The 16,220-nt window shown below is 35.8% G+C and overlaps 1 protein-coding gene across 1 annotated transcript in view; it reads right to left on the reverse strand.

Moving 5' to 3' along the window:
* MIB1 (MIB E3 ubiquitin protein ligase 1) overlaps nucleotides 1–16,220 on the reverse strand; it is a 112,189-nt gene that overhangs the window by 46,113 nt on the left and 49,856 nt on the right. The window contains exons 10-12 of the mRNA XM_061169637.1: nucleotides 14,609–14,716; nucleotides 3,843–4,040; nucleotides 1,541–1,692 (exon numbers count right to left, since the gene is read on the reverse strand). Of these exons, the coding sequence (XP_061025620.1) occupies nucleotides 1,541–1,692; nucleotides 3,843–4,040; nucleotides 14,609–14,716 (458 nt within the window). The remainder of the gene's footprint in view (nucleotides 1–1,540; nucleotides 1,693–3,842; nucleotides 4,041–14,608; nucleotides 14,717–16,220) is intronic.

Below are 16,220 nucleotides of genomic sequence, written 5' to 3' on the forward strand. Positions count from 1 at the left end.
AATAATATAAAGTGGCTAAGATCAGTGATTCTGAAGTCAAACAGATCTTGCTCAAGTTCCAACTGTTCCACTAGTCAGCTGCATGATCTTGAATAACTAAATTCATCTCTTTATAAGCCTCACATGCTTCATCTATAAAATGAGGATATTAACACCTGCTTCAAAAAGCTGTTCAAAGGACTGAATGAGATAATGCATGTACACTACTTAGTAGAGGCCAGGCATGTGGTAAATGCTATCATTATCATCTTTTATTTGAAAGGCAGGGAACATATAATACTACTGTGTCTCCTTTACAGTGCTAACGTATGAAGTGTTCAAATATTTGTAATTTGAAAAAACAAATCAAGATATAACCTAAAACATTGTCATTTATTTCATCCTAGATTATACACCGATTGTTACAGCTACCAACAACCAATCACAATAAAATCCTTTTGTTCTCTGTGCTCACCCTCTAGTGGTGATCCTAAGAAGCTAAAAAAGAGCAAAACAAAGTAAAAGGAAACATGATGTAAAAATGCAATATGGAACCAAAGAATAAGAATTCATGGTGTTTATAGTTAATAATACTGCATTGTATATTTGAAAGCTGCTAAGAGAATAGGTCTTAAAAGTTGTCACCACAAGAAAAAAATAAAATGGAACTATGCGTGGTGATGGATGTTAACTAGACTTACTGTGGCAATCACTTCACAATATATACAAATATCAAATCATTATTTTGTAACACCTGATACTAATATGTTATATGTCAATTATACCTTAATTTTTTTAAATTTAGGGTAGATTAAATTATGAAAATAAACTCCTAAGTAAACATCTCCCTCAGTCAATATACATGGGCTTGATTCAACTATAAACAGAAGACATCTAATACAGAACTTTCTAAAATGCTTCTCAAGGTAAAGTTGTTCCAAAAAATTCATTCATAGAAAGTTCTAGGTTAAGCAAAGCTAATAACCATTTTCCTTTTCTGTGAGACTTCGCAGATCCTTTATGAATTCTATGACTTCCCAAAAGTCTTTCTAGAACTTTAACCAGCAAGCACTTTTTTCAGTAGACCACCTATCACTATAACAATGATTGGAGGACCTCTATACTAGAAGTTTATAGGTAATTATATTATTAATAAGAAATTAGGTAACTTAATAGTTATTTAGCCACAAGTTTAAAAAAATAATTACCATGCAAATAAATAACATGGGGCTAGAGGACACCTGAGAATGATCTTGAAGAAACATAAATCTCCAAATGGAATGCATTTTAATTAAATCTTTAGCATATAAGCAAGTATTCCTGATACTTTATATCCATATTTAATATATATTTAAATAGTCATTTCATAATACTTGTATTAGTTTAACCAAAAAAAAAAAACATATAAAACTAATCTATTTAATGAAGTTCATAATTTCCACAGACCTTAAAACATTAAAGTAAACCAAAATTATTTCCTCATAAGTATCAGAAAAAGAGAACCAGCAACAGGAAAATATTTTTAAATTGCATATAAAATAGTAAAACGTGACATCTTTACCTGGGATTTCCTCTTAGTGCAGCATGGTGTAGAGCATTAAATCCATTATTATTTGTAATGGTAACATCTGCTCCAGCTTCCAGAAGAACTGCCAGGATATCATCACGTTTCTTACTTATTGCATCATGAAGAGGGGTATCACCTTCAGAATCCTTTTTTTTTTTTTTTAAAGTTTAAAGAGACTTTCATTAGTTCTTTTTCAATTAATCATTATATGTAATGTTAATACTTATAATGAACTACTGAACAAAGAGACAAAAGCAGAAGCCATATCCAACAACCCGTTAATAAAACACGCTGTGTGTTAAATTTTAAAATGCAGGCAAGAAATATTAGCCTCATTATAGTAAAGAAATTCCTACTCAATCTAGATGGAAAAGACAATAAGCATGCTGTAGCTTTCCAAAGAAAATAAAAAATAAAATCAAAGAAGTACCCTCAAATATAATTTAGCAAATAACAAAATTTAATGAGGTGGAAAAGCTGCCCCCCACCCCAATTCTTTAGCTTACAATGGCCTGCTATACCACATTCCTACCATTAATTGTTATACTCTAAAATTCCACACCAAACCTACACCAGTCTTGGGAGTCCCATAGTAATGAATTTAAAGTCAGTGGTTATCAACCTTGGCTGCACTTTAGAATCTGTGGGGAGTTCTTTAAAAACCCTAATACCCAGGCTGTTCTTCAGACCAACTAAGCCAGAATCTCTGGGGGTGAAAGCCAGGCATCAACAGTTTTTCAGAGCTCCCCAGATGATTATGTTGTGCAGTCACAGTTGAGAATCATTAATCTAAATGTTTTCAAAGGGCAGGAAAGTGGCTAGTTAACTCAAAGTGAAGACAAATGAAAAAGAAACTCTGACAGTCTCAGTCTACCTTTTTCTCAAGGTACTTTTTTCATTAATCAATGATTTAGCAGTAAGTTGTTATTCACTATCAGTCATCTGGATAAATGGGTAATTTAGACCTTTTTCATATCATAGTCATAAATACTATTCTCAGTAAAGCCATATATAGCCTATCCTACGGCATATACCACGGATGCCAAATCCAGTCTTCCACCTATTTTTGTAAATAGTTTTACTGGAACATAGCCACACACATCCATTTATGTATTATCTACAGCAGCTTTCAGGCTACAATGGCAGTGTTGGATAGTGTGATAGAAATCATATGAAAGCCTAAAATATCATCCGGCCCATTACATAAAAAGTTTGCCAATCTCAGGTATATATTCATCCACACACATTAAAAAATTCCCAACACAAGTTCAATCCAACAATCCAACTTCTATCCGCCTATCCAGTGGCACTAAAAATTCACAGTCTCCAACTTGAGATGGGCTCTTAACATGGCTGGCATAAGCTTTTACAGGTCCTCATCTATCCTGCCTTCTGTTCCCCACAGTAGCTATTCCAAACCTTCATCATTCTTCTCAATCACCCTTTCTACACCTACCACTCCCCACTCACTCTTCAACAGATGACTTTGCCTCCCATCTCAGACAAAAAAAGTTAGCAGGTATAAATTCCCACTCCTTCAACAGATTAACTCCCCTCAATTCCTCCCCCCATCCTCCAATCCAACCATCAGAAGCCGTCAGTTCCACCCAGAAGCCGTCGGTTCCCTACTCCATCAGTTCCAAAATGGATGTACCTCAGAAATATCAGTCCATAGCAACCATCTAGCTAAACAAAATCTCTGATTCTTTCAGTTCTTCTCAAACCCTCAGTCCCATTACTCTGGTTCTTCTTCTTCATTACTTCTCTGAGATGTATCCAATTTAATTCACCTGGTTGCCAAAACTTTAGATGGGAATAATCATTTCTTAGGTGACTCTTCCTTAGGTCCTACTACAAATCAATCCTAAAACCCTATATATATTTTCCAAATCAGAAAATCTTCCAAGACTGGATTAATGACTAGACCCAGACTCTAAGATAAATTAAGCTACAATTAAAATACTTTTGATACCTCTGAAGTAACTATAATGAAATGCTGAAGCTCACTGTCATGATCAATAAAGTTAAATCAAATCAACTCAGAGCTGATATTTTCACAAGTCCCCATCCCCAACTCCCTCAAACAAAATCGATTTACTGACACTTTCTTAAAAAAGGCTTTTCTAAGAAGGAATAACTGCCAATTTTATGACATTCTATACCTTCAGTATCATTTAGTATGACTGATCATACAAAAAAGAACTGAAAACAAAAGAATGCTTACCACAAAACCTAGTACTTCCATTTAAAAGAATCCTAGCAATACCTGCAGAATATATTCCTTTAAAGGTTTTACCTGAAGACTGGGATGACAGCCAAAGTCCAATAAAGTCTTCACCACTTGAAGGTGACCTTTATTGACAGCAATATGAAGTGGTGTCTGCCGGCGCTTGTTTCGTGCATTCAGATCAGCGCTGCCTCGGTGCAGCACTTCTATAACAGCGCCTTCATCTCCAAAAGCTGCATGGTGAACGGCTCTATCTCCATCTTTATCCTAAACAGCAGCATTTAAATCTGAGTCAGTGAATATTTTAGAAAGAAAAAGAAAACTCGAAGCTATAATAATTCATCAAGAACCAGATTAATGTGAGAAAAGGAAACAGAAAACAGAATGGAGCCAACAAAATAACTAGAAATTCGCTTGAATCGTGATTAACTCCAAAGATAAATGATGATCTGGATCATTATATCATGCACACATATACCAGACCAATAGTTATATCAGAAGTAGCTTGATTCTTCAGCACCCCTAATTTATCAGCCATGATGGTAAGCCAACATTAGAAAATGTTAAATCACGACACAACTATATGAAGTTTTTCATTTTAAAAAATGTTACACAGATTTTTTTAATAACATAAAAATTATGCTAGCGATTGAGTAATTTAAAAAAAAAGAATGAATGCCAAACAGTATGATCTCAACTAGCTTTAAGGGGGAGAAATATATCAACATGTTAACATTGGTTACCTCTGGCTGGTGAGCATACACTTTTCTGTATATTTAAGAACAGAAAAAAATTAAGTATTTAATTTAAAGATAAAAATGAAACATAAACAAGTATAATTCTATACATCCAAAATTCCAAAACTATTTCAGAGGAATCCAGTAGCAATGCCTCACCTTCTGCTGGCATATTTCTGAGGAGATGAGAAGTAGAAAAAGACCCAACTGCTTTAATTTTTTTCAAATGCAAGAAACTGCTTTAAAAAAAAAAAATGTTTGTACTGCACCATAAAGATAATATACACAGTCCATACCAAAAAGAGTCTCATTACCTTGCTAGATGCAGATGGAGAAGGATATTATAAGGGTATTGTCTTTATTCCATACACATCTCAAATTTTAACACCCAGATGTAAGCATACTCTCAGACTTTCTCCAACCCATAGTAGCCCCTGGTGGACTCTAGTTTTTGCAAGTGGTTTGAAAATCCACATGGCACTCGAGCTTACCTGAACTATTGTTCAAAGATAACACAGATAAATACCGCTGTGGTTAAATATATTTAAAACAAATAAACAAAACAGTTGCTGAATTCAAAACAGTTTTTGGTCTTTGCATATTTTCTCAAACAGATACTAAAAGTAAAACTGCTCAAGTAGAAGTCCATGACGACTTGACAACCATTCTTGAAAAGGTAGGAAACCAAGACTCAGGAGACTTCTACCTTAACTAACATTCCAGCTAAACAAGGTTAGGAGTTTTTGTTACCTCTTAACACTAAGCATAAAGGAACTGGCAAACTACCACAGGAAAGATTTAAGATTCAACTCTTGTGCCTCTGAGTAGCATTATATTTAAACATTCCAGAAAAACAAGCTTCTTACAAAAAAAAGATATGTTTGTGTGTATGTATTGTTAACCTCTCTAGTAACACATTTCAGTATTTCAGAATCTTAGATGTAAGATCTTCCTAACCTCCAATCTGGATTTATTTTCTGTTATAATTTTTAAGCCTATCTAGTGGTACTCCTACCATTAAAAACGGGAATCCACTAACACTCACTGAATAAAAACAGGAACTATTTATGAAGTGTACCATATATTTATGATTGTTAGAAAACTGCTACCGAAACACTTTTATGCAGGTTCCATCAACAATTTGTTTACATTAAAAAAAAAAACCTAAAAACTTAAAACCCAAATATATGTCAAAGGGAAATACATAAGGAAAGTTTAAAGATTTTGGAAAATACATATACACACTAGAAAACAACAATTAATTTCCAGATTTTTATTCTAAATTAGAAAATCTCAGTTGAACAAAGACCTTAACTTACAGGTTTTGTTGCTTTCTTCCGAATTTATCTTAAATATTCCAAAAAACCTCAAACATTGAGGTCATTATTCTGTCTTTGATACTGCCAACAAACTAGATGTTGAGGGACAACACAATAGCTCACTCCCAAGAGGTTACCTAAAAAGATTTGTAAAGGGGCCTCAAATTAAATCTTAAACTGATCTTGGTTCTTTCTATCCTCTTGCTCCCGTTTCCTCTCAACCTCCAAAACCTGCTCTTGCTCCACTCCTCCCTATCTTAGCTGATAAAACCACAGACTGTACAGTCAACAAAATCAGGATCTGTAGGTCATGCTCACCTACTTCCTTTCCCTGAATCCCTAGGTCAAACACCAAATTCTATGGCTATCTAATCTCTCTTGTCCAATTCTACAGCTAATTAATTCAGACCTTCCTTCATTCTCATTCACTTGACCTACTGCCATAGCTCACCCAGCATTCTTACCCAATCTATTCTTCACACAAAAAACAGAATTCTCTTTGTAAAACACAGAATTTATGTTTAAAACTCTTTAATGTAACTCCACTATATAAAGAACAAACCTCTTTTAAAGCCTACTTCTGTGGACCATTCCAGACTCATCTGCTGCCATGTTCCCTCATGTATAAAACTAACTTACCAACGTACTTCACCCCATATGTTCATGTGCTGCTCTCAGACTTCAATGTTCTTATTCATTACCTTGTTGGTTTGAAAATACACATTCTTTAAAACTCAGCTCACGTAACTCCTCTCCTATGAAACCTGCCCTGACTCTCACAAAATTATTTTAACTCTTCTTCTGTCATCTCACTTATCACACTACAGAATAATAATTTGTTTGCAAGTCATTTTTATTTGACTGTGAGCTTCGTGGGGGCTACGACTGCGTCTTAATCATCTTTATTCCCAAGACGTATCACAGTACCTACTACTAGTAAGAACCAAAATGGGTGTTGAATTGAATCCTTAATATGCCTTAATAACAATCATGCATTTTTTTTCTCAATCATTTTTTTAATGATTTTTTTATTGTGGTAAAATACAAATAACATACCCGTGTCTCTGCATCTAAAATAAGTCTCCTACAGACTGCGCACAGTTAGAATATTTTTTTTAATCCATTCTGCCATCTCTGTCTTTTGGAGTTTAATCCATTTAAAGTAATTACTGAGAAGGAAAAACTTCCATCATTTTGCTATTTGTTTTCCATACGCCATACAGCCTTTTTTCCCCCTCATTTCCTACATTACTGTCTCTTTTGTATTTAGTTGATCTTTTGTAGTGAAATGTTTTAATTTCCTTCTCATTTCCTTTATGCTATAACTGTTTTCTTTGTGGTCACCACAGGGATTACATTTAACTTCTTAAAGTTATAACAATCTAATTTGAATTTATACCAGCTTAATTTCAACAACGTACAAAAACTCTACTTGTTTACAGCTCCATCCCCACCCCTTTCAAGTTACTGATGTCACAAAATTACATCTTTGTACACTGTGTGCCCCAAAACATAAGCTAATAACTGTTTTTTAAAAATCCATCAGTCTCTTAAATTATGTAGAAAATAAGATGTGGAGTTACAAACTGTTGTTAAAATAATGCTTTCTTTTATAATTGCCCTTGTATTTGCCTTTACGGAGATTTTATTTCTTCATATGGCTTCGGGTTACTGTCTAATATCCTTTCATTTCAACCTGCAGGACTCCCTTTTGGGATTCGTACAAGGCAGGTCCAGTGGCAACAAACGCCCTCAGCTTTTGTCTGGGAATGTCTTAATTTCTCCCTCATTTTTGAAGTACAGTTTTGCTAGATATATGATTCTTGGTTGACAGGGTTTTTTTTGTTTTTTGTTTTTTCCTTTTTAGCACTTTGAAGATATCAGCCCACTATCTTCTGGCCTCCAAAGTTTTTGATGAGAAATCTGTTGAAAATCTTAAAAGGATCTCTTATAAGTGACAAGTTGCTTCTCTCTTGCTGCTTTCAAGATTCTCTCTTTGTCTTTTGAAAGTTTGATTATAATGTATCTCAATGTGGGGCCGAGTTCAGCCTATTTGGAATTCATTCTGCTTTTTGGATGTTTATATCTTTCATCAAATCTGGGGAGTTTCTATTCAAATAACCTCTCTGCCCCTTTCTCTCTTTCTGCCTTCTCTTTCTAGGATTCTCACAATGCATGTGGTGGTCCGCTTGATGATGCCCCACAGGTCCCTTAGGCTCTCTTCATTTTTCTTCAGTCTTTTTTCTTTCTGTTTCTCAGACTTGATAATTCCCATTGTCCTATCTTCCAGTTCACTGGTTCTTTCTTCTGCCTGGTTAAATCTCTCTTTGAATACCCCTATGAATTTTTCATTTAAGTTCTTGTACTTCGCAGCTTTGGAATTTTTTAGTTTCTTTTTAGGTGATCTATGTCTTCATTGATATTTCCATTTTGTTCACACATCATTTTCTTGACTTTCTACACATCTTCATTTAGTTCTTTGAGGATCTTCAAGACAACTGTTTTAGAGTCATTGTCTAGTAGATCGCCATCTGGTTTTTCTCAGATACATTTACTTGTTGGTTTATTTTTTTTCCTTTGAATGGGCCCTACTTTCCTATTTCGCTGTTTACCTTGTGATTTTTCTGTTGAAAACGACATTTGAATCTAATAATGCCATAAGTCTGGAAATCAGAGTCTTCTCCTTCTGCAGGGTTTGTTTTTGGTTTTGACTGTTTTAGCCTGTCTTCATGCTTACAGCCTGAGGTGTAAACTTAAGGTCTCCTTGGGTCTTTTCTGAGCCTGCACCTTTCCTCAGGTATGTGCAATGCCTTGCTAATTTCCCTCATATATGCAGTTGCTTTTGAATGTCATAGTCTTTAATGCCAGGTTCCCAAAAGGAGAAAAAGAGAAAAATAGGAGGGGAAGCAGAAAAGAGCACAGACCCTTAAATCCTCTGGAAGTAACTTCAGCCAATGAGGAAGGGCTCGCAACAATGGGAGGGTGCAACAATGGCTACCCACCTCTGTGCCTGCACCTCCATAATGAGAAGCAGCAATCAAGGATTAGAACACCTTGCAAGCTGATCTAAGAACACATACCTGGGCTGCCTGTCACTGGGCTGGAGGGTGGGGTATGTGTAGTTCCTGCTGAGCTAAGAGCTGAAATTGACCAAAATTAACCACAATTAACCCCCAAGCCTTCCCTTGGCAGTCACAAGCCTTCAACAGAAGTCAGAGTTCTAAAATAGTTACACCAGAAAGATTCTGCCAGTGCAGTTGTTGTCTAGATGGGGAGATGGATTCCTAGTACTTCCTACTCCACCACCATCCCAGAATCCTCTTGGTAACCATCATGATTTATTTTCTTTTTGGCTGCGTTGCGTCTTTGTTGCTGCACGTGGGCTTTCTCTAGTTGCAGTGAGCGGGGGTTACTCTTCATTGCAGCGCGTGGGCTTCTCATTGCTGTGGCTTCTCTTGTTGCAGAGCACAGGCTCTAGGCGCACAGGCTTCAGTAGTTGTGGCTCGCAGGCTCTAGAGCACAGGCTGAGTAGTTGTGGCACACGAGCTTAGTTGCTCTGCGGCACGTAGGATCTTCCCAGACAAGGGCTTGAACCCATGTCCCCTGCATTGGCAGGCAGATTCTTAACCACTGCACCACCAGGGAAGTCCCCATGATTTCTGCCATCAATGAAATTAAATACTTCCTGAACTCACTGATATTTTCAGTAAATTAGGTGAACTATTATATTATTAGGTCAATATTTTATTATTCTCAAATATAATATTGTACTTCATCTTATTTTCCTTAAAACTTGTTCAGTTAATCAAGATGCTGGTATTGTGATCATATTAAAACCTTTAGATTGTCTGGAAATGGTGTATTCTGGTTTGTTCGTTCATTCATTTATTCATTCCTTCAATGAGTATTTACTAGGTGCCTACTATGAGCTCAGTACTGTTTTGGACACTGGAGAACAACAATGGGCAAGATAAAGTTCACCCTCATGGAGTTTACATTCTAGTGGGGGAGACAGAATATTATAAATGAAATAAGTAAATAAAATGGAAATGTTAGGTAGTAGAAAGTGCCAAGGAGAAAAAACAGCAGGGAAAAAAGATTAGATAAGACAGCCAAGGGATGGCCCCTTCCAGGGAAGGTTTGAGTAAATACCTGAAAGAAGTGAGAGAGAAGGCCATGAAGATATCTGGGAGAAGAGAAGTGTGAGGAGACCAGCACAGTGTCAGCAGGATGATGAAAACTGTTTAAATTCTGGATATATTTTAAAGAGCCAACAGGATTTAGTGATAGACCAAATGAGGAATATGGGGGAAAAAAAGAGGAATCAATGAATGACGATTCTTAAGACCCAACCTGCACAACTAAATTTACTGATAAGGGAGAACTATAAAACTATGATATGTCCCCTTTTAAAACCTGACCTTTTTTATTAGGGCAATCTTAGATTGCAGTCTGCCTTCCTGTAAAAGGCACCTTAACGACTGTTTTCTGGGTCTTATAAATCAAATTTTTCTCTTGACATCCCACGTTTTTAATAGTGCCAGTATTTCAGGGGGGGCATGTGAGAAAGCCTCTAGTCACAACCTGAATTAACATGGATCCCCAGGAACCACGTATACCAATTCCTAGAGCCATTCTGGATGTTATTATTCTGAGTTCTGACTTGTTTTTAAGAAAAGAATTTCCTTAAACTGACCAGTCTTAAAGTCCACTTGCCCGTTCCTTTTCAGATTACAGTTAAATAAAATGTTTATACAGTTTTGTTTTCATTAACTAGATAAGCAAAATCAGACAGAATTAGCATCTGGGTTTTTTTTGAGAAACTGTGCTAACTCCCACTAGTTGGAAAGAAATCTTTAATAAGAACAGTCAGGGACTTTCCTGGTGGCACAGTGGTTAAGAATCCACGTGCCAATGCAGGGGACATGGGTTCGAGCCCTGGTCCGGGAAGAGCCCACATGCTGCGGAGCAACTAAGCCCATGCGCCATAACTACTGAGCCTGTGCTCTAGAGCCCGCGAGCCACAACTCCTGAAGCCCGTGTGCCTAGAGCCTGTGCTCTGCAACAAGAGAAGCCATCGCAATGAGAAGCCCGCGCACTGCAACGAAGAGTAGCTCCCGCTCGCTGCAACTAGAGAAAGCCCGCGTGCAGCAACCAAGACCCAATGCAGCCCAAAATAAAACAAATTAATTAATTAAAAAAAAAAAGAACAAACACAGGTAATAATGACACTTTAAATTCCCATTGTGTTCTACATTATAAATGGTATCTTAATTATTTCCCTTACTCTATTCCCCAACTCTTTCAGTTATTTTCATAGATGAGGAAACTGAAGCTTATACCAATTAAACTTTTTGCCCAATATCATTTTAGACAGCAACAATACCATTAAAACTTGGGTTTTCTGACAATGTCGAGTACTGTTCCCTACTATTAATATTCTCCATTAAAAGAGTTTCATCATTAACCTTAAATAGTGAAACCACCTAAAGTTTACTGATATCTTCAGTATATATTTGTACTGTATTTGAAAAACTTACTGTAAAGAACACACTTTTTAAAACTGGGCTTCCTTTCCATTAAAATAAATCCTCCACACCTTTACCTATTATATTCATCAGTAGGGGAAAAAAAAAAAAACAACTGAGTCCCTGGAGGATCAAACATTAGCTCACCCATATCAACATACCTAAGATCTCACAGTCCTCGGTGACTTTAACTACACATTAAGAAGGAAACAGAATGTAATCCTACTGTACTCAGTAGGTCATACATGGAGACAACCAACTTTCCAAAATAGCTCTCTGAGTTTTCCCTAAGAAAAAGAAATAGGGAAAAAATGTAACCTTATCACATATTTGAAAGGTATAATATATAGCAAATAATTTAGTTTAATAACAGCTTAAATCAACTAAAACCTGTAATAGTCATCTACATTAGGGGCCAGCAAACTTTTCTGTGAAGGGCCAGAAAGTAAATATTTTAGGTTTTACAGGTTATATGATCTCTTGTCACAACTACACAACTACTCAATTCTGCAGTTGTAGCACAAAAGCAGCCATACACAATAAAATTAATTAATGGGTGTGTTGTGTTCCAATAATACTTAAAAATACAAATGAAGGGCTGGACTTGGCCTGTGGGCTATAGTTTGCAACCTGTAATCTATACTATCTTGAGCTCACTTCCTGATGGAGATGAAAAAAATTAATACAGATACAGAATGAGATAACTAGACAACGAAATATATTATTCTCTTTATTGTTCAGCTAACCTCAAAACTTTTAATAAAATTAGATTTTTTAAAAATCATTGTTAAATTATCGTGTCTTCATGTGTTAAAGGTACAATAAAGTTTTTAGAAAAGAGTACTTATCTTCTAGGATACATACTAAAATATTTACAGATTAAATAATATGATATCTGGATCTGCTTCAAAATAAGTCAGTGGAGGAAATGGGAGGCAAGAGGGTACAGATAAGACAAAATTGACCAGGAAAAATAAATGAAGTAGAGTAATGGGTACACAGGATTCATTATACTATTCTATTTCTATACATGTTTAAAATTTCCAATAATAAAAAAATTAATAGCAACCAATCAACTTACAAACAAGCTAGTGCATGATGAATCACAATTTTAAGTGCATTCGTAAAATTAACTATTTTCTCCAACTTTTAAACCAGGATTTCCCAACCTCAGCACTACTGACACTTTGAACCAGATAACTCTTTGTTGTGAGAGCTGTCCTGTACACTGCAGGATATTTAGTAGCATCCTTAGTTTCTACCCATTAGATGCCAGTAATACTCCCCAGCAACCAGTTGTGACAATCAAAAATGTCTCCACAAAATGTCCCCCATGGGACAAAAATGCGCCCCAGTTAAGAATCACTGTTTTAAACAAACTATATTGCTGTTTATGACAGACAACGTTAATTCTTACATTCTAGAAAAATGAAACTTTGATAAATTTTTGTTTTACTCTTAGGCAATGAATTATATTTATATTTCAATCCAATTTTTAAATGTAATTTTTCCTCTACCAATTGGGACACTGTGTTATTAATTTAACCTGATGTGTAAATATTCCTTTTTCACACTATTTCTACAAATTACATCTGCCTACAATGGTTTTTAAAACAGAAAATGCACAGAATGGAAATCCAAAGGAGGAGGTATGGTAGAAGTCCACCTGTTCCTTACAGCTTTAGTAAGAGATGTGGCTTCCAAAGTGAAAGATAAATTATTGACAAACACCTAGCCTACTGAGCTTCACTCCAACTCTAAGCTTATGCGTACAGTAATAACTAACAATTTGCTTTGTATTTGAGTTCATTTAAGGAAAAAAAAAAAACCTACTCTTGAGAAATAGTGCTAACTTTGTTCCCCACCCCACAGCTGCATCCCTATTCTACACAACGTCTCATATAGTTTACAAACGTATAATATACTGATTTAAAATTCAAGCTCTAGGCAAAAGAAAAATTCCAACATCAAAGATGACTTATTTATACCTACAAAACCAATGGCTCTTTAGTAGCTGTCGAACAACTCAAGATACATACAACTGGGGGAAAAAAGCAAAAATAATGTAAGACTTCTCTTTTCAAATATATGTCATTAAAATTTTATAAATAGTAAAAAACAGGTTGGTCAACAAATTTAGCCCTCAGAAATTCAAATCCACATTAAATAGCTTCCTCAGATGAGAGTGTCATTTGGACAAAATTGCAACCTTTTGCCTAGTTTAACTTTGACAGAATTTGGCTTATTCCTAAATAATCTTGTATTAGACTAAAACAAATGTAATTCTAATATACTCTTTAAGTGATGAGGTTATAGTTAACTACAACAAAGGGAGCCATCCCTCATACCAGCCATACAATGAAATTCCAATGATAGTAAAAATCATTTATTTCTCCTTTAATAAGAATATACTCTAGGGCTTCCCTGGTGGCGCAGTGGTTGAGAGTCTGCCTGCCAATGCAGGGGACACGGGTTCGGGCCCTGATCTGGGAAGATTCCACATGCTGCGGAGCGACTGGGCCCGTGAGCCACACTTGCTGAGCCTGCACGTCTGGAGCCTGTGCTCCGCAACAAGAGAGGCCACGATAGTGAGAGGCCCGCGCACTGCGATGGAGAGTGGCCCCCACTTGCCGCAACTAGAGAAAGCCCTCGCACAGAAACGACGACCCAACACAGCCATACATACATAAATAAATAAATAAATAAGTAAATAAATAAGTAAATAAGTAAATAAAAAAGAATATACTCTAAATTAAGCACATATACACACAGAGTGATAAACGTGCATTGTAAAAATCTTCAAAAACCCATATAAAGATCAGGAAACAAAAAGACTAAACAAATTCTAGTTTACTTTTTCCCTCAGGAGATAAACAACAACAACAACAAAAGGCCTCTGAGTGTCACATATCAGGAAAAATCTTGCCGCACATGATTTATATTCCTCTTCCCTCTATTTCCCCAGCATGACTCATGGGTAAATCCAACTGGGCTCCCAACAACATGGTGGTCCTACCGTAGCAAAGGGAAACTCAACTATCTTCACTTAGGGTTATGCCTAGAATATTGAGCGATCACAGAAAAACACGAAATGCTTCGAGCTGTCTTTTGTCAAATTTTTCTTTTCAATCAGAAGAGGCTTAGGTTAATATTAAATTTCAAAATGAAAAAAATCCATCTCATGATAAGAAGTACCATTTCTAGGACACTAATTTTTACTTAAAATATTCTTTAAGCTTAGTTTTAATTACCTCTGCTTCTACATCCACATTTTGCTTCAAAAGTAACTTCAAAATGTCAACATGTCCATTCTGACTAGCAGCTTGCATGGCTGTGTGACCAGCACACTGTCCATTCACCTAAATAAAAAAAGAAAGGATGAAGGAATGTCACAAATCAGAAAGAGCCAATATATACATACAGTGTAGGTTTAAAGCCAGCAAATTATATGATTCTATGAAAACAATTTAGGTTGGTGTTCTATATATCCTAGCATAGATCACCAGAAACTGGTTTCTCTAATTTAGGGAGGGATACAGGCACTTTGAAATTTCCATTGTTCAAAGAGTTATGAAAGAACTTTTAAGCAGTCTGCAAAGGTGAAAATAGAAAAGAAGGAGGGGGAGAAGGGATGAAGGGAAGTAAGTTACCTTCGTTTTGTATGTATATGTCTACTTGAATTATTAAATCTCAGAGTCTGTTTCAATGAAGAAAAAGCAATGAGGTGAATGGAAAAACCTTTAGAAAAGATACTGTCTGCTACAGTATAAAGAAATTCAATTCAGCCAATATAACCAAATGCTAATGGTAAGCAAACTACCATGAAGCATACATAAGTGAGTTACCAGGGTAGCTATACACAACTGTTCTAATATAAAGCAGTAATTTTCAACCAACCTTTTCTTCACTTCAGATGTTGTGTAAATGCATTACTTATTCATGGATACACCCAAGTCTAAGTGTAATTCCTTAATCCCACTACATTCACTCCCATCCATAAAACCTTTTATAAAAAATGGCTAAGGACACCAATTACTAATATAAGAAAAGGGGGATATCATTACAGATCCCATGGACATTAAAAGGATAATATGGAATATTCTGGAAACTCTATGCCCACAAATTTGATAGGCTAGATGAAATGGACCAATTTCTTGAAAGACACAATCTGCCAAAACTCACACAAGAAGAAACAGACCATGTGAAAGGCCTGTGTTCAATAAAGAAACTGAATCAATAATTAACTTCGAAAACCAAAAGCACCAGGCCCATATGGGTTTACCAGTGAATTCTACCAAACATTTAAGGAAGAATTATACCAATTCTCTACAATCTCTTTCAGAGGATAGAAGCTGAAGGAAAACTTCCTAACTCATTCTATGAGGGCAGAGTACCCTAATACCAAAACCGGACAAAGACACTACAAGAAAGGAAAACTACAGACCAATATCTCTCATGAACACAGATGCAAAAATCCTCAACAAAATGTTAGCAAATCAAATCCCAAAGAGTACATAAAGAATTATACACCACAACCAAGTAGAATTTATCCCAGGTATGAAAGGCTGGTTCAACATTCAAAACTCAATTAACGTAATCCATCACATGAACAGAGTTAAAAAGAAAAATCACATGACCGTATCAATAGATGCAGAAAAAGCATGTGACAAAATCCAACACCCATCATAAAAACTCTCAGTAAACAAGGAATAAAGGGCAACTTTCTCAATTTGAAAAAGACTAGGTACAAAAAAATTACAGCTAGCATCATATTTAATGGTGAGAAACTCCAAACTTTCCTATTAAAATTGGGTACAAGGCAAGCAGGTCCACTCCCACCACTCCTTTTCAACATCATACTAG

The sequence above is a fragment of the Eubalaena glacialis genome, chromosome 15, assembly GCF_028564815.1.
Source record: "Eubalaena glacialis isolate mEubGla1 chromosome 15, mEubGla1.1.hap2.+ XY, whole genome shotgun sequence".
Classification (NCBI taxonomy): domain Eukaryota; kingdom Metazoa; phylum Chordata; class Mammalia; order Artiodactyla; family Balaenidae; genus Eubalaena; species Eubalaena glacialis.